Raw genomic sequence first — 26443 nt, 5'->3', positions numbered from 1 at the left:
TCGCCACAACTAGAGAAAGCCCGCGCAGCAACGAAGACCCAACGCAGCCAAAATAAATAAATAAATAAAAATAAATAGATAACCAACAAGGACTTACTGTATAGCACAGGAAACTATATTCAATATCTGGTAATAACCTACAATGGAAAAGAATCTGACAAAAAATATGTATCTGAATCACACACACCATAGAAGTCCTGTTTAATTTTTAAATTAATTTTGGTGAGCTGATCTCTCTATATAGAAAGAGTAAAACTCATAGAAGCAGGGAGTAGAAGGACAGGTACCAGGGGCTGGGGTGGGGGTAGGGAAATGAATGGGCAGACGTTGGTTAAAGGGTATAAAGTTGAAGTTACATAGGATGAGTCAGTCTAGAGGTCTAGGGTACAGGCGTGGTGACTGTACTTAGTAACACCGTAAATATGCTAAGAGAGTAGATTTCAACAGCATTCATCACACACAAAAACATGGCGACTATGGCAAGAGTTGATATGTTTATTAGCTTGACTGTAGTAATAAGTTCACTATGAATAAGCATGTCAAATCGTCCTGTTGCACACCTTAAATATACACAATTTTTATTTAAAAATACATAAATTTAAAACAATATATAGACAGTGCTGGGAATGGAGCACGTGGCGGGAGCTCATGCTGGTTTCCACTGCATGCAAGGCAAAGCATTGAAGCTATAGTCAAGAAAACTGACTCCAGATTCACACCATTCTGGAGTTAAATTTCAGCTCTTCTATGGTCTTCCTCATTTTGTTTTATTTTTTATTTATCTATCTATCTATTTGGATTTTTAAAAATTGAAGTATAGTCGATTTACAATGTTGTGTTAGTTTCAAGTGTACAGCAAGGTGATTCAGTTATACATACATACATACATATATATGTAGGTATATATGTATGTATGTATAACACAACATTGTAAATCGACTATACTCCGGTAAAAATTAATTAAAAAAATAAATAAAAGGGTTAATGGTTAACCTTTTTTATTGTGGTAAACTAGACATAATTTTTATCATTATATATATAAGTAAAATGATATAAATATATTTTATAATTATCAATAAAATTTTATATAAAGATATATGACTGATATATGTAACGAAAATGATAATATTTGTCATTTTAACCATTTGTGAGTGTACAATTCAGTGGCGTTTAATACATTCACAATGTCGTGTAACTGTCACCACTATGTCCAAAACTTTTTCATCTTCCCCAACAGAAACCCTGTCCCCATTAAACACGAACTCCCTATTCGTCTCCCTCAGCCCCTGTTACCCCCCACCATACTTTCTGTCTCTACGGATGTGCCTATTCTAGGGGCCTCATGTAGGTGGTATCATACAATATTCATCTTTCTGTGTCTGGCTTATTTCACTTAGCATAGTTTTCAAGGTTTATCTGTGTTGTAGCAGAAATCAAAATTTCATTCCTTTTTAATGGCTGAGTAACACTCCAAAGGTACGTATACACCACATTTTGTTATCTGTTAATGGTTAACTTTATATCTTATGAATTTTACCTCAATAAAAAAAAGGATTCAGGGGTGTACTGGCTTCAGGTACAGCTTGGTCTTTACTCGGTGGGGGGCCTGTGCTTTCTTTCTCTTCTTCTGCGCCAGTCCGCAAGCCAGATGGCCAAGGGTCAGCTTCTCCCCGGTTCCATTATGTTTTGTCCATTCTCATTTATCTCTCCACAGTTCCTGTGTCTCAAGAATATTCGCACCTTCTTGTCTACCTGCTATGAGAAGTTTGGCCTCAAGCGGAGTGAGCTCTTTGAGGCCTTTGACCTCTTTGATGTGCAGGATTTCGGGAAGGTGAGCTGGGACGGAGCTGCCTGTGAGCTGGACACTGAGAACCCAAAGATTGGGTTTCAGTTCATTTCCATGAACGTCTACACTGGGCAAGCCAAAGCCTACTGGGGAAGGACTGGTGGGCCAGACCAAACTGTACACCAGGTGCAAAGAGCCTGGCTTAGGACATGTGGAACTGAGTTTGAGTCCTTGCTCCACCGATTGCTGTGTGACCTCAGATATGTGGCCATGCCTCTCTGAGCCTTAAGTCCCTTGTCTAACTTGGAAGTAATATCACTCCATCCTCTCTGAGTGATTATGAGGATTGAATAGAGCAAGGGGTTCAAGTGGTGGGTGCTCAGTTAAAGGAACGCTGACATGCTGACGTCGGGGAATGGAAAGGTGGGAAAATCCCAAATTAGGCTCCCAGGGGCATGGGATCTAACCTCAAGGTCAGGTGCTTGGAGGCTGTGTTCTGGCATGTGGGTGGGCAACGGGCTTGCTGAGCAGCCTTCGCCCTTGTCACAGGTCATCTACACTCTGTCCGCTCTGTCCTGGACCCCAATTGCCCAGAACAAGGGGATCATGTGAGTAACTGTCTGAGCCAACAGCTCTGGACCCATTTGGCCCCAATACTCCTCCTCCTGGAAGCTCCCTCCCCACCTGGCCCTCTGGCCTCTGGCTTACACCATCCTGGCTCCCCCAGGCCTTTCCCCACTGAGGAGGAGAGCGTGGGTGATGAGGACATCTACAGTGGCCTGTCCGACCAGATCGAGTGAGTGTCTGGGACCACGACCCTGCCCCGGGGGGTCTGAGGGAACAGGACCTTGCCCTGGGGAGTCTGAGGGGACCAAGACCCTGCCCTGGGGTATGAGGGGATCAGCATCCTGCTCTGAGTGTCTGAGGGGACATGGCTCTGCCCCAGGGGGTCTGAGGGGACGGCACCTTGCCCCAGGGGATCAGAAGGGTCCCTGGTCTGGGGGAAGCCACTGGCCCTGCCTGACTCCGCCTCCACAGCGACACGGTGGAGGACGATGAGGACCTGTACGACTGCGTGGAGAACGACGAGGCGGAGGGCGACGAGGTGTACGAGGACCTCATGCGCACAGAGCCGATGCCCATGCCGGTGTGTTGGAGAGCAGGGCCTGGCGGGGCAGGTGTATGGGTGGGGCGCGGCCCCGGACACCCCAACACCGGCCTCTCCTCTCCGCTCTCAGCCCAAGATGACAGAGTATGACAAGCGGTGCTGCTGTCTGCGGGAGATCCAGCAGACGGAAGAGAAGTACACGGACACGCTGGGCTCCATCCAACAGGTGTGATGCTCAGTCCCCGCCCCTGCCATGCGCATGCGCGGAGCGGAGAGGGGTCATCCGTCCCATGCGGGCCTGGGGCTCTTACCTGTCCCCACTGCTTTGTATTGCTCTGTCTCTCCTCGTCTCTGGTCCTTCTGTGTCTCTCCCTACTTCTTCCTCTGTTTCTCTCTCTCTCCTTCTGTGTCTCTTTATCCCTGTCTCTATCTTTTCCTGTATCCTCATCTCTGTCCGTCCATCTCTGTTACTGTCTCTCACTCTCTAGTTCCTCTTTGTCCTTTGGCCATCTCTTTTTTTTAACCGTTTTATTGAGATTTAATCAATACACCATACATTTCACCCATTTAACATCTATAATTTCATGTTTTTTGGTATATTCACAAGGGTGTGAAACCATCACCACAGTTCATTTTAACATTTTTATTGAAGTACAGTTGATTTACAACGTTGTGTACCACTGCTTAATTTTAGAACAGTTTTTTCTTTCTTTTTTTTTTTTTGGTGGGGAGTGGGCGGGGGCCTGCACTGCGCGGCTTGTGGGACTTTAGTTCCCAGACCAGGGATTGAACCCAGGCCCTCGGCAGTGAGAGTGCAGAGTCCTAACCACTGGACCGCCAGCGAATTCCCAAATTGAGAACATTTTCATCATCCCCCAAAGAAAACCCATATCCCTTAGCCATCACCCCTTAAACCCCCTTTCTCCCCAGCCCCTGGCAACCACTAATCTACTTTCTGTCTCTGTGGATTTACTTATTCTAGACATTTCATTTAAATGGACTCATACACCGTGTGGTGTTTTGTGTCTCGCTTCTCTCACTGAACAACATGTTTTCAAGGTTCATCCACATTGTAGCGTGTGTCAGTGCTTCACTCCTTTTCATGGATGGACCACATTTTGTTATTCATTCATCCCTTGACAGACATCTGGGTTGTGTCCACTTTGGGGCTCTGATGACTAATTCTGCTCTGAACCATCTGGTACAGGTTTTCGTGTGGACTTTTTTCCCATCTCCCTTTTCTCTCCTTTTCTGTTTCCTTGCCTCTGTCTCTTTCTCTCTACACATTTCTCTCTCTCGCTCAGTCTCTGTGTTTCTGTTCGTCCCTTTCTGTCTCTGTCTCCTCCTCCCCGTCTCTCTGGGACTCCTTCATCCTTCATCCTTGTCTCCCCCAACCCCCCCACAGCATTTTATGAAGCCCTTGCAGCGGTTCCTTAAACCCCAAGACGTTGAGATCATCTTCGTCAACATTGAGGTGAACTGACCAATGCCCGCCCTCCCAGACTTCTGTCCAGTGGGGATGGTCTGCTGGCTTCACCTGTCCCTGGAGTGTGGGGTGTGGAAGATGAATGACATAGGGTGGGTGGATGACCCTTCTCCCACCCGGCATCCCGAGCCCCAGGCTCCCGCCCCAGCCCTTACCCCTCTCTCCGAGTAGGACCTGCTTCGCGTGCACACCCACTTCCTAAAGGAGCTGAAGGAAGCCCTGGCCAACCCCAGTGCACCCACCCTCTACCAGGTCTTCATCAAATACAAGGAGAGGTGAGACCCAGCTGGCCAGCCCAGACCTCTGGAAGTCACCCTGCCCTGAGTGGGCATTTGGAAGGCCCTACCCTCATAGACCACTGGACAGAGAGGGCTTTTCCTTCTTTGCTCATGGGCAAGGGGCTGCCCATCTCTGGTTAAATTCCTAGCTCTTCCTCTTGAGAGCTGTGTGGCATTGGAAAGTCACTTAACCTCTCTGTGCTTCTGCTTCCACATCTATAAAATCAGTGTGATCCAGGAATGTTATCTCCTGGGGTTGTGGTGAGGATGGAGTAAATTGACGCTTAAAGTGCTTAACATGGGGCTTGGCACACAGTAGGTGATCAATAAATGCTTATTAAATAAATGAACGTTGAGCAGAGATGATACACCAGGTGCTCTGATAAGAGCTTCTTGTGCTTTATCTCATTTAATGCTATAATAACCCCACGTGTGTGTGTGTGTGTGTGTGTGTGTGTGGCGTGCCATTGTTATGACCATTTTACAGACAGGGAGACTGAGGCTCAGCGTCATGCAGCTGGGAAGAGGTGGGGCTGGGACTGACACCCAGATCTGCCTGACCTTGGTGCCAGCTGCCATTCCCCGGCCACATGTCCTCTTCCCACAGGTTCCTCATCTATGGCCGCTACTGCAGCCAGGTGGAGTCGGCCAGCAAGCACCTGGACCGTGTGGCTACAGCCCGGGAGGATGTGCAGATGAAGCTGGAGGTGGGGGGATGGCCTACATCTTTCTGTGTGTGTGTGTGTGTGTCTCCCACTCCTTCCCAGGCTCCAGGGGCAGTAGAGAGGAAACTGAGCTGGAGATGGCATCCCTTTCTGTTGCAGCCCAGCCAGAAGTTGGCCCGCTGAAGATTTGGGGAGGGTGGTACTGACTAGCCAACTGGGAGAAATGGACCAGGAGGAGATGGACCAGAATGCTGAGCCCTAACGCCAGCTAAACCCTGACTCTGGGCTGAGCCCTGATGCCAGGCTGAGGTTCTGACCCTGATCTGAACTCTGAGGGCACACTGAACCCCAGCCAGAACTCCAACCCTGGCTGTGCCCCAAGTCTGGGCTGAACCCCAACTTCACACAGAACCCCGATCCCAACCAAGTCCTGATCCTGGGCCGAGCACTGATCCTGGACTGAACCCCACCCTGGACCCGTGTGTCTAGTGGGAGCACAGACGGGGCAGGGATGCTGAGGAATGGCTTGTGTGTGCCGTCCATCAGCTTCTTTGGTCTCCACGGTGGGGACCCTCCAGACCTGTCGATCTCCCCCTCTGCAGCCCCCCTCAGCTGAGGAATCCTGGACCTCTTCCCCAGGCAGCCTTCCACCTGGGTCTTAAACCACCTCTCACCCCGTGGCATTCTTCCTTATTTCCTTGGGGGAGAGATGAAGCTTCGGGTTCTATAAAAATCCCCACCTGCCTCTACCTCTTCTCACTCACCTCTTTCTCCAATCTCCCAGGAATGTTCTCAGCGAGCGAACAACGGGAGGTTCACCTTACGGGACTTGCTGATGGTGCCCATGCAGCGGGTCCTCAAATATCACCTCCTTCTCCAGGTGCCCAAGGGGGCGCCCAGGCATGGGTTTGGCACATCGACCTCCCTGCAAGGGCTCCTGGGGGCTGGGCTCCCCTCTCTGGGTGGGGTCATGGGGGCCATGCCTCTACGGACAGCAGAAGGAGGAGGAAGGAGCTGGTGGGCCAGGCTTGTCTGGAAGGCTCCCCAGGATGAGAGGGCAGAGGCCCCGGGTGATATACATCTCTGTGGGTCACGCAGGAGCTGGTGAAACACACGCAGGACGCAACGGAGAAGGAGAACTTGCGGCTGGCCCTGGATGCCATGAGGGTGAGTGGTCACACACAGGGGTGACGGGGACACACAGACACATACGCATTCAAGTCAGTGAGTACCATCCAGGCACGGTCATACCCACGGGCCACCCCTGCCTCCACCGCACGGGGACACACCTGTCCGCCGAGTGTTATTCGCAGCGTCGCCCTTGGGGACAGTGACATCCTTCTGCCAGCCGCTGCTGGGGGCTGACCCCCTGTCTCCGGCCAGGTGGGGGGGGCCCAGGCTCACCCCTCTCCCACCCCCAGGACCTGGCACAGTGCGTGAACGAGGTCAAGCGTGACAACGAGACGCTGAGGCAGATCACCAACTTCCAACTGTCCATCGAGAACCTGGTGAGGCGGGCATGGCCAGGGCCGTGGCCACGTGGGGAGGGGGTTTGGTCTCCTGCGTGGCCCCTTACCAGACACCCTGTTTGCTGTGTAGGACCAGTCTCTGGCCCACTATGGCCGACCCAAGATCGACGGCGAGCTCAAGATCACTTCTGTGGAGCGGCGCTCCAAGATGGACAGGTGGGCGGAGCCAGCACGTATCTGGGGTGGAGCCTGGACAGGGGCGGGGCCAGGCTACTAGTTAGGCAGGTGGACAGAGCCAACACGGATCTGGAGTGGAGTCTGGGCAGGGGCTTGGCCCTATTTCTAGATAGACAGGTGGGTGAGGCCACACAGACCAGTGGGTGGAGCCTAGATGGAGAGGCGGGGCAGAGCCAACATGGATGCGTGGGAGGAGCCAAGAACGACAGGTGGCAGGACCTGTAAAGATCACGTGGGTGAGGTAGGCATGGCCAAGTTGGCCACAGAGGACGAAAAGGGCAGGAATCCTAGATGGACAGCAGGGCGGGGGCCCAGAAGGTGGGAGGGGATCAGGCAGAGAGCTGGTGGGGACTTAAGGAGGAGCCCGACAGGGGCACCTGACCCAGCTGCTTCCAGGTACGCCTTCCTGCTCGACAAAGCTCTGCTCATCTGTAAGCGCCGAGGGGACACCTACGACCTCAAGGACTTTGTGAACCTGCACAGCTTCCAGGTTAGAGATGACTCCTCCGGAGAGCGGGACAACAAGAAGGTGAGGCTTGGAGGCTGTAACTGGGGAACCTCAGTGCTGGGGAGCCTCAGTGCAGCTGGAGCTCTCCACTTAGTCTTTGGAATGCCAGTGCGTGTGTTGTGTGATTTGAGATTTGTGAACGTGTATTTGCTTCTCCTGGGCAGCCCTTTGCATGGTAACCCATGCATGGCTCTCCTGGGAGCAGACAGGCTGTAGTTGGCTTGACCCTTTTCTCCCCACAGTGGTAGGGTCAATGGGCGTGTGGTCCCACCCTCTTCCGAGCAGGTGCCTTCATTTTCAACCCTGCTTCCCTGCAGTGGACTCACATGTTCCTCCTGATTGAGGACCAAGGTGCCCAGGGCTATGAGCTGTTCTTCAAGACACGAGAACTGAAGAAGAAGTGGTTGGAGCAGTTCGAGATGGCCATGTAAGACACCCTCCTCCTCCATCTTTCTATCCTCAGAGGACTGTAGCCTTTGGGTGCAGGATCTGGGAGGCAATTCTGTGCTGTCGTCTCATCTCTGCCATGGGACCACTCTGAATCTCAGTTTCCTTATCTGGGAAATGAGAGGGACAGTCTTTTAAGGCTGTATGCATCACCAGAATGCCAAGTCTTTGTAAGCTTCAGTCACCAGCCTGAAAATCCTTCCTCCTCCTTCTTTTTCTGGAGGTGAAATTCACATAACAAAAACTTAGACTTTTTTTTTTTTTTTTTGGCTGTGCTGCGCGGCTTGTGGGATCTTAGTTCCCCCACAGGGATCGAACCCAGGCCCTTGGCAGTGAAAGCACGGACTCCTAACCACTGGACCAGCAGAGAGTTCCCCAAACATAGCCATTTTAAAGTGTACATTTCAATGGCATTTAGTACATTCACAATGTGCGACCATCACCTCTATCCAGTTCCAGAACATTTTCATCCACCCCAAAGGAGACCCTGCAACCATTAAGTGATCACTCCCCATTTCCCTTGCTCCCAGCCCCTGGCAACCACTAATCCGCTTTCTGTCTTCACCCATGTTCATTGCAACACTATTCACAACAGCCAAAAGGTGGCAACAATGCAAACGTCCATCGGTGGATGGATGGACAAACACAACAGGGCATATCCATGCAATGGAATAGTATTCGGCCATGAAAAAGAATGAGGTCTTCATCCATCCGCACTGCAGCGTGTGTTGGTACTCCATTCCCTTTTATGGCTGAATCCTGTTCCATTGCATGGAATTATCTTCCCTCACCAGCTCCAACATCTACCCCGAGAACGCCACTTCCAACGGGCATGACTTCCAGATGTTTTCCTTTGAGGACACCACGTCCTGCAAGGCTTGCCAGATGCTGCTGAGGTGGGAGTCTGGGAGGATGGACCTGGGTCCTGGGCTGGGTTGGCTCTTCCTCTTTGACTGTCATGGCCCTGAGTTGGGAGGGGGGAGGCCCTCCTTTGACCTTTAGCTTCTCCATCTCTGTCCTGCTCTAAAGAGAACACAAAGGGGCCCTTTATGTTGTTGGTAAAACGATTGGCTGTGTTCATTCAACATCACTGACTCTTTTCTTTATCTTCTCCCTGCATCCCAGAGGCACTTTCTATCAGGGCTACCGTTGCCAGCGGTGCCGTGCACCTGCACACAAGGAGTGTCTGGGGAGGGTCCCTCCGTGTGGTCGACACGGGCAAGGTACCAGGAGACTGAAGTTGGGAGGTGGGCTTGCTTCTGCATGGAGGGTGGGGGGTTCCCATTCTAACTAGTATTTCCTTTACCCTCTCATAGATTTTGCAGGAACTATGAAGAAGGTAAGACCCCCATGCTCCTTTCTGTGCGTGGAAAATCAGGGGGGCGGGTAGGGAAGGCAGGACCCGGGAGCCCTTGGCAGTGGGCATGGCTCTTTGCTGGGTGCTCAGATAAGGGCTGAGGAGCCCTCAGGCTGGGCACAGGTAGCGATACTTGCTTTCTTGGTCTCTCCCTCCAGGATAAGCCACATCGGCGGGCTCAAGACAAAAAGAGGAATGAGCTGGGTGAGTCAGAAGGGGGCGCTGTGTGGGGCAGAAATACGTCTAGTCTGCCTCAGTGATGCTGGTCCAGGGGCAGATCTCAACAATTATATTAATGACCACATAATGCCCTGCTTATAAAGCATTTGTTCCAGTCCTAGAAACCCCAAAGGAATTTATAAATAACGAACTCAAATTCTTTACTAGCTTTGCTCAAACACTGTGAAGGGGATGCACAGAACATAGAAATCCTTGTTAAGATGCTCTTTCTCTCCCATTCACATTTTTATGTATATACGTACTTTTAAAACTGAAGTATAGTTGACTTACAATGATTCAGGTGTACAGCAAAGTGATTCAGTGTTATATATATCTATATAGATATCTATAGATATCTATAGATATTCAGATTCTTTTCCATTATAGTTTATTACTATATTGATCCAGTAATATAAGATATTGAATATAGGTCCCTGTGCTATACAGTAGGTTCTTGTTGTTTATTTTATATATAGTAGTGTGTATCCATTAACCCCAAATTCCCAATTTATCCCTCCACCCCCTCCCATTCACTTTTATTATTCACTGCCCCCCCCCCCCCCCCCCTTTTTTTTTTCTCGCTGACAAACTCCATCTGTAGTCTTAGCTGGCTGGGCATACCTCATCCCTTCTCGTACTGATTCTGTATCACAAAATCTTATCATAATGGAGTAGTTTCAGCAAAGTGTAGTCCAACTGGATGGTTGCAGGAGATGCAGGGTTTGGCCAAGCCAGAATTCTTTTTAGCCCAATGGCAGTGGGGAAAGGCTGGATTCTGGTATATATTAATGATGTTTGTGGGATCATAGTCGTGGTGGGTGATTTTTGTTCAGCAACTACTGTATATATTGTCTGGGGCAAATGGTGACTGAAAACAGTGTGCTTCCTGTCCCTCCAAAGCTCCCAGGCTGGTAGCAGGAGACAGACTGTGGCTAAGTCATTGCAGTTGAGGTGGGCGAAGTAGAGGGTTTTCCAGAGCATTCAAGCGGGGGACCTGATGAATCTGAGCCTTCAGGGAAGGCTTCTCAGAGGAGGTGGCATTAAAGTGGACACTTGAGGGTAAGGAGTAGTCAGACAGATGAGGAGGCAGGAGTGTTCCAGGCAGAGGGAACAGCATGTACGAAGGCTAGGAAGCAGGACGGCAAGGCATTATTAAAGAACTTGGTGTGGCCAAGAAAAATAAACTCTTTGCTCACAGTCATACAGAATCAGTGTAAAGATTCAGTTTCAGGTCGATCTATCTATCATCTATCTATCTATCTATCTATCTATCTATCTATCTATCTATCCTGATACATAGATATCTAGCTGTAGTTCTATATCTACAGCTAGATATAGATACATCAGTCTTATTTGTAATAGTCAAAAGTTAGAAACAACTCAAATGTCCTCAATAGTAGGAACATATATCTATATATGCTATATATATAATATAATAATACATATGTATAAAATCAGCTTTATACAAAAATGCATATATCAGCTTTATTGGTCAAAAACCAGATAACCCAAATGTCCTCAATAGGAGGAAATATATATGAGTGTATGTGAGTCTATATATATATATATATAGTTAAACATAGCCAATGCATATATGTTCGTATATATGTACACATATATACACTTGCTCATATCCATTGTATATATAAATATATAATTTTCTATTGAGATAGAAATATTTCTGTGTTTTGTTTTTTTGAAATATTTCTATTGAGATAGAAAATACATACCATAAGGTGTATAAAATGAATAAATCTTAAATGTATGGCTCACTGAATTTCCACCCATGTAACCACCATTCAGATTAATGTATAGAACATTTCCATCATCGCAGAAAGTTTTACTGGATGGTGTTGGTCATACTCACTGCTATAGTCCATCCCGCCTCCCAGAGGGAACCACTGTCTGACCTCTATCATCATAGATTAGTTTTGTCTGCCCTTGAACTTCATCCACATGAACTTGTACAGCAGGGACTCAGTTACTGCATACGAGTGCGGCTGCCTGAAGCAGTCATTTGTTCTTTTTCGTTGCTTATTGTATTTTGTGCTGTGTGTATCCATCTCCTTGAGGACATTGGGTTTGTTGCCCATTTTTCTGGCTCTTGTGAAGACAGCTGCTGTAAACATTCTTGTCTATGACTCTCTGGGACCTATGTTTTCATTTCTCTTGGTGATCTATCAGGAGTGGAATTAGCCTTAGTGGATACAGCCAAATAGTTTCCCAAAGTGGATTCCTACGGCCATGTAGGAATGGGCTACGGGGTGGTGGCCACCCTCCCTGTTTTTGCCAAAAAAATTATTTAAAGTATTTTCATATGAAAAACTTCTTCAAGGAAAAACAAAAAAGTAGAATCCAGAAACCCAGGTGACTCCCAGTTGCTCCGTCCACATCCTCGCCACCACTTGGTGTTGCCGTATTGTCTGTCTGTTTAATTTTCGCCATCTTGGTAAGTGGTGAGACTCAGGTTTGAAAGTCCCGGACTACCAGCCGTACTGTGTCACCACCTCCCCTCCCCTCCAGGCCTGCCCAAGATGGAGGTGTGCCAGGAGTACTATGGGCTGCCTCCACCCCCTGGAGCCATCGGACCTTTTCTACGCCTCAGCCCTGGAGACATTGTGGAACTCACCAAGGCGGAAGCCGAACAGAACTGGTGGGAGGTACAGGCTGGGGCTGTGGGAGTGACGGAGAAGGACCTGAGCTTGGGGTCAGGGTGTAGGTGACCTTGGGAATGGGATCATGGCACAACTGGACATGGCTGCTCTGGGGAGAGTGACGTCTATGGGGATTTCTGGGGCTGGCCTGGCCCTTCTGAGCTGGCGGTCTTCCCAGGAAGTTGATACTGATTGACACCTCTCTGGGCATCCAGGCCGTGGAGAGATAGATGGCCAAGCAGAGTGGCCGTTGGGTGAAAGATGGACACACACACACGCATGTTGGTTGCCTGTAACTTCTCTGTCCATCTTTCCCTCCCATCTTCTTAGGGCAGGAATACGTCTACCAATGAAGTTGGCTGGTTTCCCTGTAACAGGGTCAAGCCCTACGTGCATGTGAGTGTCTCAAGTCTGGTTGGAGAGAGGGCAGGGGAGTTCAGAGAGGGTCCCGCGACCCTCTGCAGCGTTGGGGAGACTCTCCTGAGATCAGGAGGGGGCCGTCCATCATGGCAGGTCACTCCCTACCTCAATGACTGAGCCCAGAGTGGGGGCCACCCTGGGAAAGATGACCAGTCCTTTTCTCTTTGTTTTTTCTTGTATGAAGATCCTCTCCATCATCAGGAGAAGAAGCAGGGGTCTAGAAGGTTGGCCAACCCCTGCCTGCCTTCTGGGGCACTGAACAGAATCCTCTACAGGGTCACTCCCCACCCCGTGCCTCCTTGCCCAGCTTTTGGGAACAGACCTGCCCACAACTCTGCCCGGCCCCTGTCCTTCTTCACCTGTTCCCCGCTCCCCTGATTCCCTCATCTTTTTTAAAAAACTTTATTTATTTATTATTTATTTTTGGCTGCGTTGGGTCTTCATTGCTGCCCGCAGGCTTTCTCTAGTTGCAGCGAGCGGGGGCTACTCTTCGTTGCGGTGCGCGGGCTTCTCATCGCGGTGGCTTCTCTTGTTGCGGAGCACGGTCTCTAGGCGCACGGGCTTCAGTAGTTGTGGCACGAGGGCTTCAGTAGTTGTGGCTCACGGGCTCTAGAAGCGCAGGCTCAGTAGTTGTGGCTCACAGGCTTAGTTGCTCCGCAGCATTTGGGATCTTCCCGGATCAGGGCTCGAACCCATGTCCCTGCATTGGCAGGCAGGTTCTTAACCACTGTGCCACCAGGGAAGCCCCTGATTCCCTCTTCCTGATGATGACAATATCTTCCCCACTCTTCCCAAACCTTATCTTCCCTCATGACCCTGCTGCCTGCTTCACAGACCTCATAGGAGCCTGCAGAGGGAAAGTCCCGTTTTTGTCCCTTTCATTTTATGTAATTTCAGACTTCCAGAAAAGTCCTGAGAATAATGCAAAGAACTTCCATACATCCTTTACTCAGATTCACTACCTGTTAACATTTTGTCCCATTTGCTCTATCATCTTTCTCTGCACAATTTATTTATTTCAAAATGTCTATTATTTATTTTTCCTGAGATACTTCAAAGTAAGTTTACAGACGTATTTCTCCTTCACCTCTGAATATCTCCCAAGAACAGGAACCTTCTCTTGTATAATCATAGCATGATTTTTAAAGACATGATATTCAACAAGGACATTATACTATTATATAAATTATTATATTTAATATAAATCATTATATATTATGTAATCCAGAGTACATGTTTATACTTTTCCCAAAAATATCTTTGACTTTTTTTTTTTTTTGGCTTGGGTCATTTCTCCACTGTGGAGTTACATTATGAATTTCCAACTCCATCCTTTCCTGCGAAGTTATTAGCAGATATTCTATTGTAAAGAAGAACTGTCTCTTCTAATCTATATATCTAGGTATTATATATGTATGCATCTATGTATCTATCAATCATCTTTGTATCTATGTATCTGTCAATCATCTGTGTATCTATCAATCATCTATGTATCTATCTAATAATCATTTATGTATTTATCTGTGTATCTGTGTATCAGTCAATCATCTTTGTATCTATCAATCATCTGTGTATCTATGTATCTGTGTATCTATCAATCATCTATGTTATGTATCCATCTGTGTATCTATCAATCATCTATGTATCTATCTAATAATCATCTTTGTATTTATCTGTGTATCTATGTATCTATCAATCAATATTCTATGTGTCTATCTATGTATCTGTGTGTTATCTATCTCAGGAAATGTTCCTGGATTTTTATTTTAAAATTGTCCCACCCTTGACTAATGGGAGCCCCTTCAGGCTGGCTCTTCTGTCCTTTCGACATGTCCCCATCATTCTTTGAGCCCTTCCTTACTTTCTAGCACAATAGCAGACTTCTCTTGTACTTTTTCTGCCCCAATCTTGGAATCAACCATTTTCCCAAGGAGCCTGGGTCCTTTCATTGGAACGTGGCATTCGGAAGCCAAGATCTGAATGTCTCTCCAATTTCTGCCTACAAACGTAGCTGCCTCTTTAAAGCTGGTTCATTTGAGGGTGGACCGATTTCTCCCCCTGGATTCTGGGACTGTATTTCCACTGAAACGCACAGTGCCTGGCACAACAGGCCCCCAATAAATGATAGTGGAAAAAATGAATGAATGAATGAATGTAGTGCCCTGAAGCCTGTTGCGTGCTGGACCCTTTGCCCTGAGTCTTGGTCTTTGTGTCCCCAGGGTCCCCCTCAGGACCTGTCTGTTCATCTCTGGTAAGTAGAACCACTTTTTAAATTTTCAACTTGGGGTGCTTTGGGGTGGATGCCTGGGCTGGGCATTGGGGTGGGGATGGGGGCTACCAACCAATCAGTTATTCATTCTTCAAACCTTGGGCATTAACTGCTGGCTCCAGCCCTATGCTGGGGGCTGCTGAGGAGAGAACAAACAAAAGAAGGTCCCTGACTTTGGGACATTATGTTCTCACCGGAAGGAAAATGATGGTGATGATACAATGGCAGTTCCCTCTCCCCACCCCCACGCCCCCTTTTTTTAAGCACCTACTACTGATAGAGCAGTGAGGGATGGAGGTTTTCAGTGTTGCTTTGGAGCCCACTGACCTGGGTTCAAATCCTGACTCCAATATTATCCAGTTCTGTGACCTTTGGCCAGTTACTCAACTTCTCTGTGCTTCCGCTTTCCTCTCTGGAAAACAGATGAATAATATCTGCTTCATAAGGCTGTTAGGCGGTTTCCATGAGCCTAGAAAGTGCTTAGCTCTGTTCCTGGCACACAAAAAGCACTTTATTATCTGTTATTATTAGCACCCGTTGTTACGACTGCATTTCATGCATTCTAAAATACACATTTTTCTCCCCCGCGTTTTAACATCTCTGGCATTGGAACGGCTCTTACAATGAGTGGTGTCTGAGTCTTCTGCTTAATTTTATGGGTAGTTAATTTTTATTTCGTAATTGCCCACGAAACCACAGTGAATTTTACAATCATTGGCATCTTAGATTCGGACATGCTATGGTATTGTTTTTATGACCGTGTGTCAGCACTTCAAGGACACATTCAATTCCGGTAGTAACACTTTGAAGTACGTGTTATTCTTACTCTCTTTCTGCAAAGGAGGAAACCGAGGCTCAGAGAGGACAAGTGATTTGTTCAGTATCACAAAGTGAGGAAGTGAAGGAGGTCGGATTCGAACCCAAGCTTGGCTGACTCCAAAGCCTGACCTTATTACACAAAGGGCATAATAACACACCCGTGTCGTGAATGCCTACCATGTATGAGGTGCACCAACTGCATTATTGCCGTTTGTCAAAAATGTCCCTCTGTGATGGGCAGTTTTATCTCCTCTTTTCAGAAAAGGAAATTGGGGCTCAAAGTAGCAAACTCAGTTCCCGAGGTCACAGAGCAACTAGGTGGCAGAGCCAGGATTTAAACCGTGGTCACCTGAGGCTGTGCCCACTCTGCCCCTGCCCTGCCAGATGTTGTCACCAGGTCACGAGGGCCAGAACTGGATTAAGGAGAGTGAGACCCTGACTTTGGGTGCAACATTTAAGGGGGAGCCAAAACACTCAGGCATCGAGATCCATATTATTTTAATGCAATATTTTAAAAAATCGAAAGCAAGGCAAAAAAAATCTGTGATGAGCAAAATACCAAAACTGTAAATAAAGACACAGGATATGATAGAGCTGGGAGTAGGGAAAGGTGAATTGTGGTGAATCAGGCAACTGCAGAGTCAGATCTTGTTCTTATTTAAAATTTTGACATTTTGCTCATCACAGATTTTTTTTGAACTTATTTTTAAAATTGAGGTGAAATTTACATGACCTAAAATTAACCAAAGTGGCATTTATGTTAATATTTAAGTTTATATTACATATTCACATTTATAGATCATATAATTATGTATTATATAAAATTAATACATATTATGCTATATATTTATATTTATAGCATATATTTTTATTCATATTTATATATTATCTGTATTATATATTGTGTATAATTAACATACATTATTTATGTTATATTCACACTTATAAATATAGTCGTATTCACATTTACATGTTATCTGTAATTATATAGTATAAAATTAATATATATTGTTACATATTTACATTTATAGCATAAACATATTTGTATTTATATATAATAAGTAATTCATATTTTATACGATAAATGTATTGTCTATAGTTCATATATATTATTTATGTTATATATTTAAATTTATGGCACAAATGTATGCATAGTCCCACATATATTATCTATAATTATATAGTATATGATTAATATATATATGTTATGTATTTACATTTATAGCATAAACACATTCATGTTCATATTTATATATTATTTATAATTGTGTTATCTATAGTTATATTTTTTATGTTTATATTTAAATTTATGCCACAAATATATTCATGTCCACACTGATATATCACATATAATTATATATTATCTATAATTAATATATGTTATTTATGTTATATATTTACATTTACAGCATAAAATATTCATAGTCACACCTCTATTTATTTTTCACATCTCTTGGGCTGGCCAAAAAATTCGTTCAGGTTGCCCCGTACGGAAAGGCCCGAACGAACTTTTTGGCCAGCCCGATATATTTAATGGCATCGAGTACATTCACTATGGTGCGCAAACAGCACCTCTATCTAGCTTCAAAACATTCTCATCACCCCCCAAAAAGAAACCCCGTCACCTTAACCATCACCCCCATCCCCTTCCCCCAGCCCTTGACCATCCCTAATGTACGTTCTGTCTCTATGGGTTTGCCTGTTCTCGATGTTTCATATACGTGGAATCATACAGTACGTGCCCTTATGTGACTGGCTTCTCTCAGCATCACGTTTCCAAGGTTCATCCACGTTGTAGAATATATCAGTACTTCATTCCTTTTACGGATGTTTTTGCACTTTAAAAATACTGCATTAAAATACTACTTATTTTGCTTGTTATTATTTATCTTGATGTCTGAGTTTGGGGGCTTTTGCCCTTTAAATTTTGTACCTGAGGCTATCTTTCACTCTCCTCACCCTATTTCCGTCCTGGTGACCACAGAGATGGACAGACAGTGGACACTCAGTAAATACCTGTCCAGGCATGCCAAACTCCAAGTAAAAGAAAGAAAACCCAACAACTGTTTTTCTGTACTCACAGTCTCAGCAATTCTAAAACCAAAATGTGTGGGATTTTCTTCCTACATCAAACGATTCTTCAGTTCTCCAGACACCAGCTTGGGTGTCCTACAATTCAATTCAATTCTGACACTGTTTGTCTGGAGTTAGCATCAGATCCCACAGATGAAGGGCTCAGTCCCACGAGACAATCCCCCACTTCAGATGCCAATCACAAGCTCAGGCCACCCCTACTTCTGACCCATCGGCTATAAATGGGGGGTTCCCACAACCCCCTCCTTGGGTTTGGTAATTTGCTAACACAAAGTCACAGAACTTGGAGAAACAGTTTCCATACTAGATTACCAGTTTATTATAAAAGGATTCAACTCAGGAACAGTCAGATGGAAGAGATGCACAGGGCAAGGTATGGGGAAAAGGGGCGGAGCTTCCACGCCCTCTCTGGGCTTGCACCCTCCCCGTACCTCCCTGTGTTCACCAACCTGGAGTCTCTCCAAAACCATTTGGTTGGGGTTTGGTTGAGGCATCATTACGTAGGCAAGATTGGTTAAATCACTGGCCATTAGTGAACTCAACCTCCAGCCCCTCTTCTCTCCCCATAGGTAGGGGTGGGGTGGGGCTGAAAGTTCCAACCCTCTAACCACGTGGTTGTTTCTTCCGGCCACCAGCCCCCATCCTGAGGCTATCAAAGAGCCCCCAGTCATCTCATTAGCACACAAAAAGACACTTATCACGTCGGAGGTTCCGAAGCTTTTAGGAGTTACGTGCCAGGAAAGGGTGGGGGGCACAGAAACCAAATATATATTTCTTATTGTGTCACACAGTCACACCCAAAGGACCGAGTTGTCTCCTGCAATCCATGGGGTGAAACCTTGGGTGTGACTTACAGATATCTAATGGCCACTGCCACTTCGGGACTCTAGCCAATGCCTCCCCCAAGGTTTATAGTGTCTAAGGGCGCTGCTAGACCCAGGCTGTCATTCACTTAAAAAGAAATCACAGGGGTTGGGGGGAAAAGCAGCCTCAATAGGGCAACATAGGGGCTGTGTGGACCTTTCTCCTTGGTGTATCTCGACAGGTACGCGGGCCCCATGGAGCGAGCCGCGGCGGAAGGCATCCTCACCAACCGCTCGGACGGGACGTTTTTGGTGCGACAGAGGGTGAAAGATGCTGCAGAATTTGCCATCAGCATTAAGTAATTCCTCCTTTCCTGACCTATCTCCCCTTGTGACCTGGGCACTGCAGGTGCTTAGGAAGAAGAAAGATGTACGGTCACGATAGTTATCTTTTATTGAGCTCCTGCAGGGTCCTAGGTGTTTTTAATCTTTCTGATTTCTTTTACCGGACTGGCAACCCACAGGAAAGAGATATGCTTCTTAAGCGAGGCTCCAGGAGGCATTTAGCATACTCTAGGAAGAGGCAGAAATGCAAGTCTTGCAGACCCCGGCTTTCCTGCCTTGCTGTTTCTTGGGTTCAGCTTCTTGCTTGTGGTGACTTGTTTCCTTGTTGGTTTTGTCATTGGGTCTTGTGATTTTAAGTGGGGCTTTCCCTGTGGGTATCTTTGCTGCCTGGGTCCCCAGAGATTTTGCATTTGCTTCTGTTGGGAATCACCAACAAGTTCATTTCTTTTTCAGTTTAAAATATTTTTGGTTAATTCCTTAGTTTCCCAGACTACACATGGTTTAAGAATAAATACTAAACCCATAAGAGGGTAGGACTGAGGTTATGAATTCTCAAGGGTGACTTTTCTGTTTTGGGTCTGAGACAAGCTTTCACATGGTCCCTGCTGGGCTCATGGGTGGGCTTTTCTAGACCACCTCTTTTCCTGAGGATGTAGCTTTTTGACAGTCTACCCTTATGGGTGTGGGTGGGTCTCAGTGCCAACTCTCTACCCAACAGGGATCCAGTGACTCACCTCATGTTTCTATGTGATTAAGACATATGCTCCTCGGGAATTTCTTGGCGGTCCAGTGGTTAGGACTCAGTGCTTCTCTTGCTGGGGGCCGGGGTTCGATCCCTGGTTGGGGAACTAAGATTCCCCAAGCTGCTTAGCGTGGCCAAAAAAACAAAAAAAAAAAGAGTAAAAAGACATATACTTTTAAGTTTCATCCTCATTTTTGGCCTCTGGGGATTTCCCTTACTTTTTTGAGAGCTCAGCATTTTTTTCACAGCATTTCTAGGGGTTTTTTGAGTAGGAGATTTTTTTGGTTATCTAGTTCTTCATATTGGCAGAACCACTTCTGCTAATTCATGCCTCTTCCTTACTAGTCTGTGGTCCGCCATATTGGTGGAAATGGATCCCTTCTCGCACATCCTTTAGATTCTATGGTCATTCATATGAGTGGAAGTGGAGATTTCATCCTATGTACTCTACAACAGTGCTTTCTTTATAAGGTATTTTTGACTTCTCAACAACCCCGTGGGTCAAGGAAGATGATTCCTGTTATATGGAGCAAGAAATTAAGGTTTAGAGCAGCAAAGGCTCCAGGGAAGGGATCCTGTCGGGCTCCAGTGGTCGCCCCCTCCCTGAAGTAGCCAAGAACGCTTCTTCCATGGTTGGGGGTGTGTAGCATGGGGCTGAGACTCGACAGGAGATGGGACTGAATCCCCAGACTCAGGACCCAGTGACCGTCTCGCTCTCTTTCCCTGCTTCCAGGTATAATGTTGAGGTCAAGCATATTAAAATCATGACAGCAGAAGGACTGTACCGGATTACAGAGAAGAAGGCTTTCCGGGGGCTTATGGTAAGGGCCAATGTATCCCTAAACCCAGCCTTCCAGAATCTAGGTAGGACCCTCTCTGAAGCTCCACCTTGGGACCCCCTCTCCTACATTCAGAACAGCCCCTCCAAGAGGCACTATGGAGCAACTGGCTTTAAACTCATGTTCCTAATCATCAACACGGAGAAGAAGAATAACAACAAAAACAACAGTAGCATCAGTGAACATTTACAAAGCACTGACCGAGTGCCAAACATATTATAGATAGGACTGCACGTCATCCGCTCAACTCACTCTCTGAGTTCCCGTTTCACACATGCGGGAAACTGAGATTTAGTCCTCTTCTGGTATCACCGAATAGCAGAGCCCCTATTTTTGTCAGATGTCAAGATTTAGCTCTGCCTAATCTGCTTAATGACCGTTTCACAGAGAATCCAAATGCCTTTCCAGTGTTTTTGCTTCTATTTGGTGCCCTATAATTTGGGGCTGTCTTTTAGACATCTTAAGCCCATTGGTTTAAGGCACACGGATCCTACCCACGGTCTGTGGATGCTTGAGGATTCTGGGAATCCTCTGAAAGAAAATCCATAAATTTGCATATATTTGCATTTTTGGGGGAGGAAGGTATCTCAAATTTCACTTGAGCCTCGAATGGATCTTTGACTGCCCAAAAGATGAGGGACTGTTCACTCATTCCACAGATCTATTTTGCCCCCAAACTTTTTACTCTGAAAATTTTGCCTGCCCCCATTTTTTATTTCTGAAACATTACTGAAATGTTGCTGGAATAGTGTCATGAATATTTGTGGACCTTTCACCTGGATTTACTGATGGTTAATATTCTTCCTCTTTGGCTTTCTCTGTCTCCCTCTCTCTCTCTGCGCACACACTCACACATTTATTCTGCACTATTTAGGAGTAATTTGTGGGCATCATGGCCCTTCCTATAAGTACTTTAGCATGACTATCAAAGACATTCTCTTGCCTCACTACTGTATCATTATCAAAGTCAGGAAGTTGAACATTGATACAAAATTATTATAATAATACACAGCCCATTTTCCAAGCTCCCTGATTGCCTGAATTATGTCTTTTATAACCTTTCCCCCCTAGGATATGATTAGGGGAATCACACATTCCTTTCATCTCCTTAGTGTCTCTTTTAATTTGCGATAGTTCCCCAGTCTTTTATTTATTTCTTTGGTCTTTCATGACTTTGTAACTTTTGAAGTCTAGAACTCCAAAACATAAGACATTTTGTTTTGCAGACTGTTAATGTTGACTTGACTGTTTCCCCACTGTTAGAATCAGGTTGAGCGTTTGTGGAAGAAATATTCTTAAACGCAACACATCTGGGACTTGAATTCAGATCAATTTATTATAGAGGCCAGCTCTTAGCTGCTACGCTCTATTGCCTGTCCTGGGACTGAATTCTGGATCTGCCCTTTTCCAGCTGTGGGACCCTGCACGAGCCTTCTCTGTGACTCAGTTTCTCCATTTATAAACTAGGGGACTCATCAATGTTTTCACCTCCCATGATTATTAGGAGATTTTGATGATGTGTGGTTGCACACTGACCAGCACACAGTAGGTACTTAGTAAACAGCATTTATTATTATTACAATTATTTGTAAAAATAGTGCTCTTGACACCCAGGGAGGGTTGGTTTTGGTGAGCTGGTCATCAGGCAAGTTGATTATTTGGTAAATTTATCATGAAATGAACTGGCTGTTAGGAGAACTGTCTTGAGACAATGTGATTTCTTCACCATAAAATGGTCCTGGCTGACCAGGAAGAGAGTGAGCTCCCCATCGTGGGGAGCATTCAAGGTGTCTTTTGCCAGGGAGACCAGAAGGAGGACCTGTTTCACATGAGGAGTTGGATGTGGCTCCTTCAGCTGTGTCCCCATCGTGGGCTGGCCCTCTGGGAGAGCATCTGTCCTGCTGTTTTCTTTGCAGGAGCTCGTAGAATTCTACCAACAAAATTCTCTGAAGGATTGCTTCAAGTCACTGGACACCACCCTGCAGTTCCCATTCAAGGAGCCTGAGAGGAGAGCCATCAGCAAACCACCAGGTAGGCTGTCTCCAGCTGGGGGCCTGCTGTGCCAGCTCCTTCCCATTGTGGAGGGAAAGTTTGGGCATGCCGTGGACATTCCTTCCTGTGGGCATAGAAAAGTCCTATCTGTGAAACAGCTTGAGCTAATTCCCACCTCCAGTTTGTCCCTTTGCTCTTGAGAGATTTGCATATCCATTTACTTGGACGAAAGAGTTTACTTTCATATTTGGGAAGATGAGGACACTAGGAACCAGAAGCGTTCTCACCTACACATTTTAAGCCTTTATTTTTGTATCAATATCAGGCATGAATTAGTATCAATAACCTCCCACAGAAAGGCAAGACCTTTAGTATGCTCTTTCTTTCCTTTTCCTTTGTATCTCTTACTCACCTGGTTTGTTGAAGTTATTTGGAATGTAGGCTACGGTTTGCTATGAATGAAAACAATCACACCTTATATTTTAGGAATTTTTTCTTCACCATTGCATTTCACTTTGCAAATTCAATATCAAGAATTATCTAGACAGTCTATATTTCTTGTTTTCTGTGTTTTCCTTTATTTTTAAAATTTCTTATTCTGATTCAGATTTTATTTTTCTGGAGTGCATTTTGGAGTACGTTTTGCAGAAAAGTTGCCTGGGTGGTGGAGTTTCTGAATTCTTACATACATGTCCAAAAAATTTTTTAAGAGGGATTTTAAAATTAATTATTGTTAAAATGTTTACCAATAAAATAACAATTCACCACTTCAAAAGTTATATTTTTGAAAAAGCAACACCAGCATAACATTAGGACACTGAGACCAAAATTATCCCTATTCTCATCACCCAATCAAATAAATGTTTCTATCTGTCTGCAAGTTACTTATTCATCCCGGTGAATATTTGGATGTTCAATCTTAGCCTATTTGCAGAAATACTACAAATTAACTTTATAGTCTACAATACCACTTAATATTGTCCTTTGGAAAGTTTTCCCCTTTCTTATCTTTCTCCCTCTCTTTTTCAACCCTTGGACTTCTTTAGTATAATTAATATTATCTAGAATGAGAACTTCCACATCTTTCTTCTGTTTCTTTCACTATGAATATATACGTAACATTTCAAAGATCAAAACTGGTATTACTTTCTAAGTTTGGATGCTGGTTGGGCTAGAAGGATGATTCTGGGAAGACAGCTGTGTACAATCAGAACACAGGCCACCCAACACTCAGTGGAAGGAAGCGCCGAGGAGCCCTTCTTCATCCTGGTCTATTGGAGCATTGTCCTCCCACTGCCCCCAGACGGTAGGTGTGTGTCTGCCCCAGGGCCCTTTCCCACTTCTGCTCTCTCCCACACAGCAGGGAGCACCAAGTATTTTGGCACAGCCAAAGCCCGCTATGACTTCTGTGCCCGGGACCGATCAGAGCTGTCCCTCAAAGAGGGTGACATCATCAAGATCCTTAACAAGAAGGGGCAGCAGGGCTGGTGGCGAGGGGAGATCTATGGCCGGGTGAGTTGGGGCAGAGTTTGGCAGCCCCAGGGAAAGGGTGTGGGGTGAGCTGGCTCTCGTGAAGCTCTACGGGATGATGGAGTGGAGTGAGTGGGCAGGGGCTCGTGTGAAGGGCTTCCCTGGTAGGAAGGGATGAAGGGACAGATTTCATTTATGCGCCTTGCACTTATTTATTGAGCACCTACTATGGGTCGGGCATTTAGCTGGTTGCCAAGGAGACAAAAATGAGCACAGTAAAATCACTGCCCTCCTGAAACTCATAGTCTGGTGAGAAGCACAGACCTGTAACCATGCAGTTACAACAGTGAGTGGTTGAGATTGAGATGGGGAATCATAAGGCACCTTGGGAGCCCCCAAGGAACCCCCAGCTCATCCTGGGAGCAGGTCAGGGCGCCTTCTGAGAGACCAAGCTGATCACTGAGGGGTGAGTTAAGTCAGCCAGGTCATGGGTGGTGGGAGGTGTGGGAAAGTATTCCAGAGGAACCAGCACGTGCAAAGGCCCTGGGGTGAGAGAGTGATTGGCATGTTTGGGGAACACGAGGGGAGGGATTTTTCTATCTTGTTCACTGCAGTATCACCAGTGCCTGGAACATTGATTGTCACATAGTATGTCAATCAATATTTATTGAATGCATGAAAAGGCAGAACTGAGACCAACCACTTTTGCCTTTTGTGATCTTTTGTCTGCCTGAATTTGGACTTTCAGGAGGGAACTTAAATTTTCTCAAAAAAGTTTCTGTCTGGTTCTTATTTTTGTCTCATAAGGCAGAAAGTATTCTTTATTTCATCTGCTGATGAATTCCTAGCCTCTAGAATACTGCCTTGCTTGTACTGGTTTCTCAAAAAATATTTGTTGAATGAAGATAAAGACACTGGTTAGAAGCTTCAGTTCTACCAGAGGGAAACATGTGAAAAGTGACCTAGATAATTGCTTAGGTGAACAGTTTTAGGAACTTTGGAGGGTAAATTTAGTGTGTGGTAGAGAACAGTTAGGGCTTGAGGGGGGATTTTGGGATGTTTAGGAAGGTTTGGGCTGTAAAGAATTCATCCATCCACCCATCCATCCATTCATCCTTTATTCCATCCATCCATCATTCCATCCATCATCCATCATTTCATCCATCCATCCATCCATCCATCCATCCATCCTTCCATCCATCCCTCCATCCATCCACCCACCCATCCATCCATCATTCCATCCATCTTTTTTTTTAACATCTTTATTGGAGTATAATTGCTTTACAATGGTGTGTTAGTTTCTGCTTTATAACAAAGTGAATCAGTTATACATACACATATATCCCCATATCTCCTCCCTCTTGCGTCATCCATCCATATTTTCAACAAATATTTATTAAGTGTCTACTGTGTGCCAGGAACTATTCTAGGCTTTTGGAACTCAGTGATGAACAAGAGAGACAAAAATCCCTGGCCTGTTGTAGTGAAGGGAGGGGAAACAGACAAGAAGCCCATAAATAAGTAACATATATAATCAATTAGATGGTGAAAAGTGTTATGGAAAAGCAGGAAGTGGGGATAAGGACTGTTGGGGTGGATGGGGTTTGCAATTTTAAATAGGATGGTTAGGAAGCCCTTACTGATAAGGTGACATGTAAGTAAAGGACTGTAGGAGGTGGGAGTGGTCAGCGAGGGTGTATCTAGGGGAGGTATGTTCTGGGGTAGAAGGTATGGCAGGTGCAAAGGCCCTGAGGTAGGAGGGAACCTTCCTGGTGTGTCGAGGAACAGTGGGAGAACGTGCAGAGGCTGCCCTGACCACTCCCCTGTCTCTTTCCAGGTTGGCTGGTTCCCCTCCAACTATGTGGAAGAGGATTATTCTGAGTACTGCTGAGGTTTGGCACATTGCCAGAGCGATGAGAAACTCTAGGCTCTGAGCCTGGGATGAGCAGGCAGCGGGCCTCGGGGCTGTGAAAGGTCCTGGCGGGCTGAGAGTCCGGGATGGACTGTGGAGGGCTAACGTCCAGCTGGCCGGCCTCCTGGGATGGTGCCCTGCCATGGTTAATTTATAATACACTGATTTCCTCTTGGGTCCCCTCGAGAAGGCAGGGCTCAAGTCAACCGCTTTTAATAAAATGATGAATGGATGGACTTGTGTCAGACCTGGGAAGGGAAAGATGGGAAAGGGCGTTGGGACACAGACAAAAGCCCCCTCACTAATTCCTGCTTTCCGGCTCCATCACCTTTCTCTGCCATTTAAAAGAAAACCTGAAATAGGAAATGGGATCCCCCACGTGGCAGGAAAGAATTTTACGCTCACAGATTCCAGATCACAAACATGGAACTCTCATTTTTTTTCTGTAATAGGACATAATTACTATTTGGAGCCTCTCCAGTTCTGCTAAGTGGTAAAAACCTTCATCTCAGTTGAATCTGGGT

The 26443-nt window shown here is 46.0% G+C and overlaps 1 protein-coding gene across 3 annotated transcripts in view; it reads left to right on the top strand.

Annotated features, from left to right (window-relative positions):
* VAV1 (vav guanine nucleotide exchange factor 1) overlaps positions 1–26155 on the top strand; it is a 50153-nt gene extending 23998 nt beyond the window's left edge. Inside the window, exons 2-27 of one of the 3 annotated variants that reach the window (XM_027085752.1) lie at positions 1715–1831; positions 2336–2394; positions 2514–2582; positions 2825–2933; positions 3025–3120; positions 4300–4368; positions 4552–4655; positions 5266–5365; positions 6108–6203; positions 6422–6490; positions 6745–6831; positions 6923–7008; positions 7426–7558; positions 7855–7964; positions 8779–8880; positions 9110–9207; positions 9301–9323; positions 9500–9545; positions 12084–12220; positions 12545–12610; positions 14854–14885; positions 18862–18978; positions 20440–20527; positions 22462–22576; positions 23898–24049; positions 25845–26155. In XM_027085752.1, coding sequence (XP_026941553.1) covers positions 1715–1831; positions 2336–2394; positions 2514–2582; positions 2825–2933; positions 3025–3120; positions 4300–4368; positions 4552–4655; positions 5266–5365; positions 6108–6203; positions 6422–6490; positions 6745–6831; positions 6923–7008; positions 7426–7558; positions 7855–7964; positions 8779–8880; positions 9110–9207; positions 9301–9323; positions 9500–9545; positions 12084–12220; positions 12545–12610; positions 14854–14885; positions 18862–18978; positions 20440–20527; positions 22462–22576; positions 23898–24049; positions 25845–25898 — 2334 coding nt within the window. In that variant the 3' untranslated portion in view covers positions 25899–26155. The remainder of the gene's footprint in view (positions 1–1714; positions 1832–2335; positions 2395–2513; positions 2583–2824; positions 2934–3024; positions 3121–4299; positions 4369–4551; positions 4656–5265; positions 5366–6107; positions 6204–6421; positions 6491–6744; positions 6832–6922; positions 7009–7425; positions 7559–7854; positions 7965–8778; positions 8881–9109; positions 9208–9300; positions 9324–9499; positions 9546–12083; positions 12221–12544; positions 12611–14853; positions 14886–18861; positions 18979–20439; positions 20528–22461; positions 22577–23897; positions 24050–25844) is intronic. The other 2 variants (XM_027085754.1, XM_027085753.1) reach the window with 2 other exon arrangements.
* Positions 26156–26443: the final 288 nt, after the last annotated feature.

Source organism: Aethalodelphis obliquidens, unplaced genomic scaffold (assembly GCF_003676395.1).
Source record: "Aethalodelphis obliquidens isolate GAN/ISIS:26980383/991018 unplaced genomic scaffold, ASM367639v1 scaffold53, whole genome shotgun sequence".
NCBI lineage: Eukaryota > Metazoa > Chordata > Mammalia > Artiodactyla > Delphinidae > Aethalodelphis > Aethalodelphis obliquidens.
Note: the sequence above shows the minus strand (reverse complement) of the source record. Positions and strands in the feature narration are given on the sequence as shown.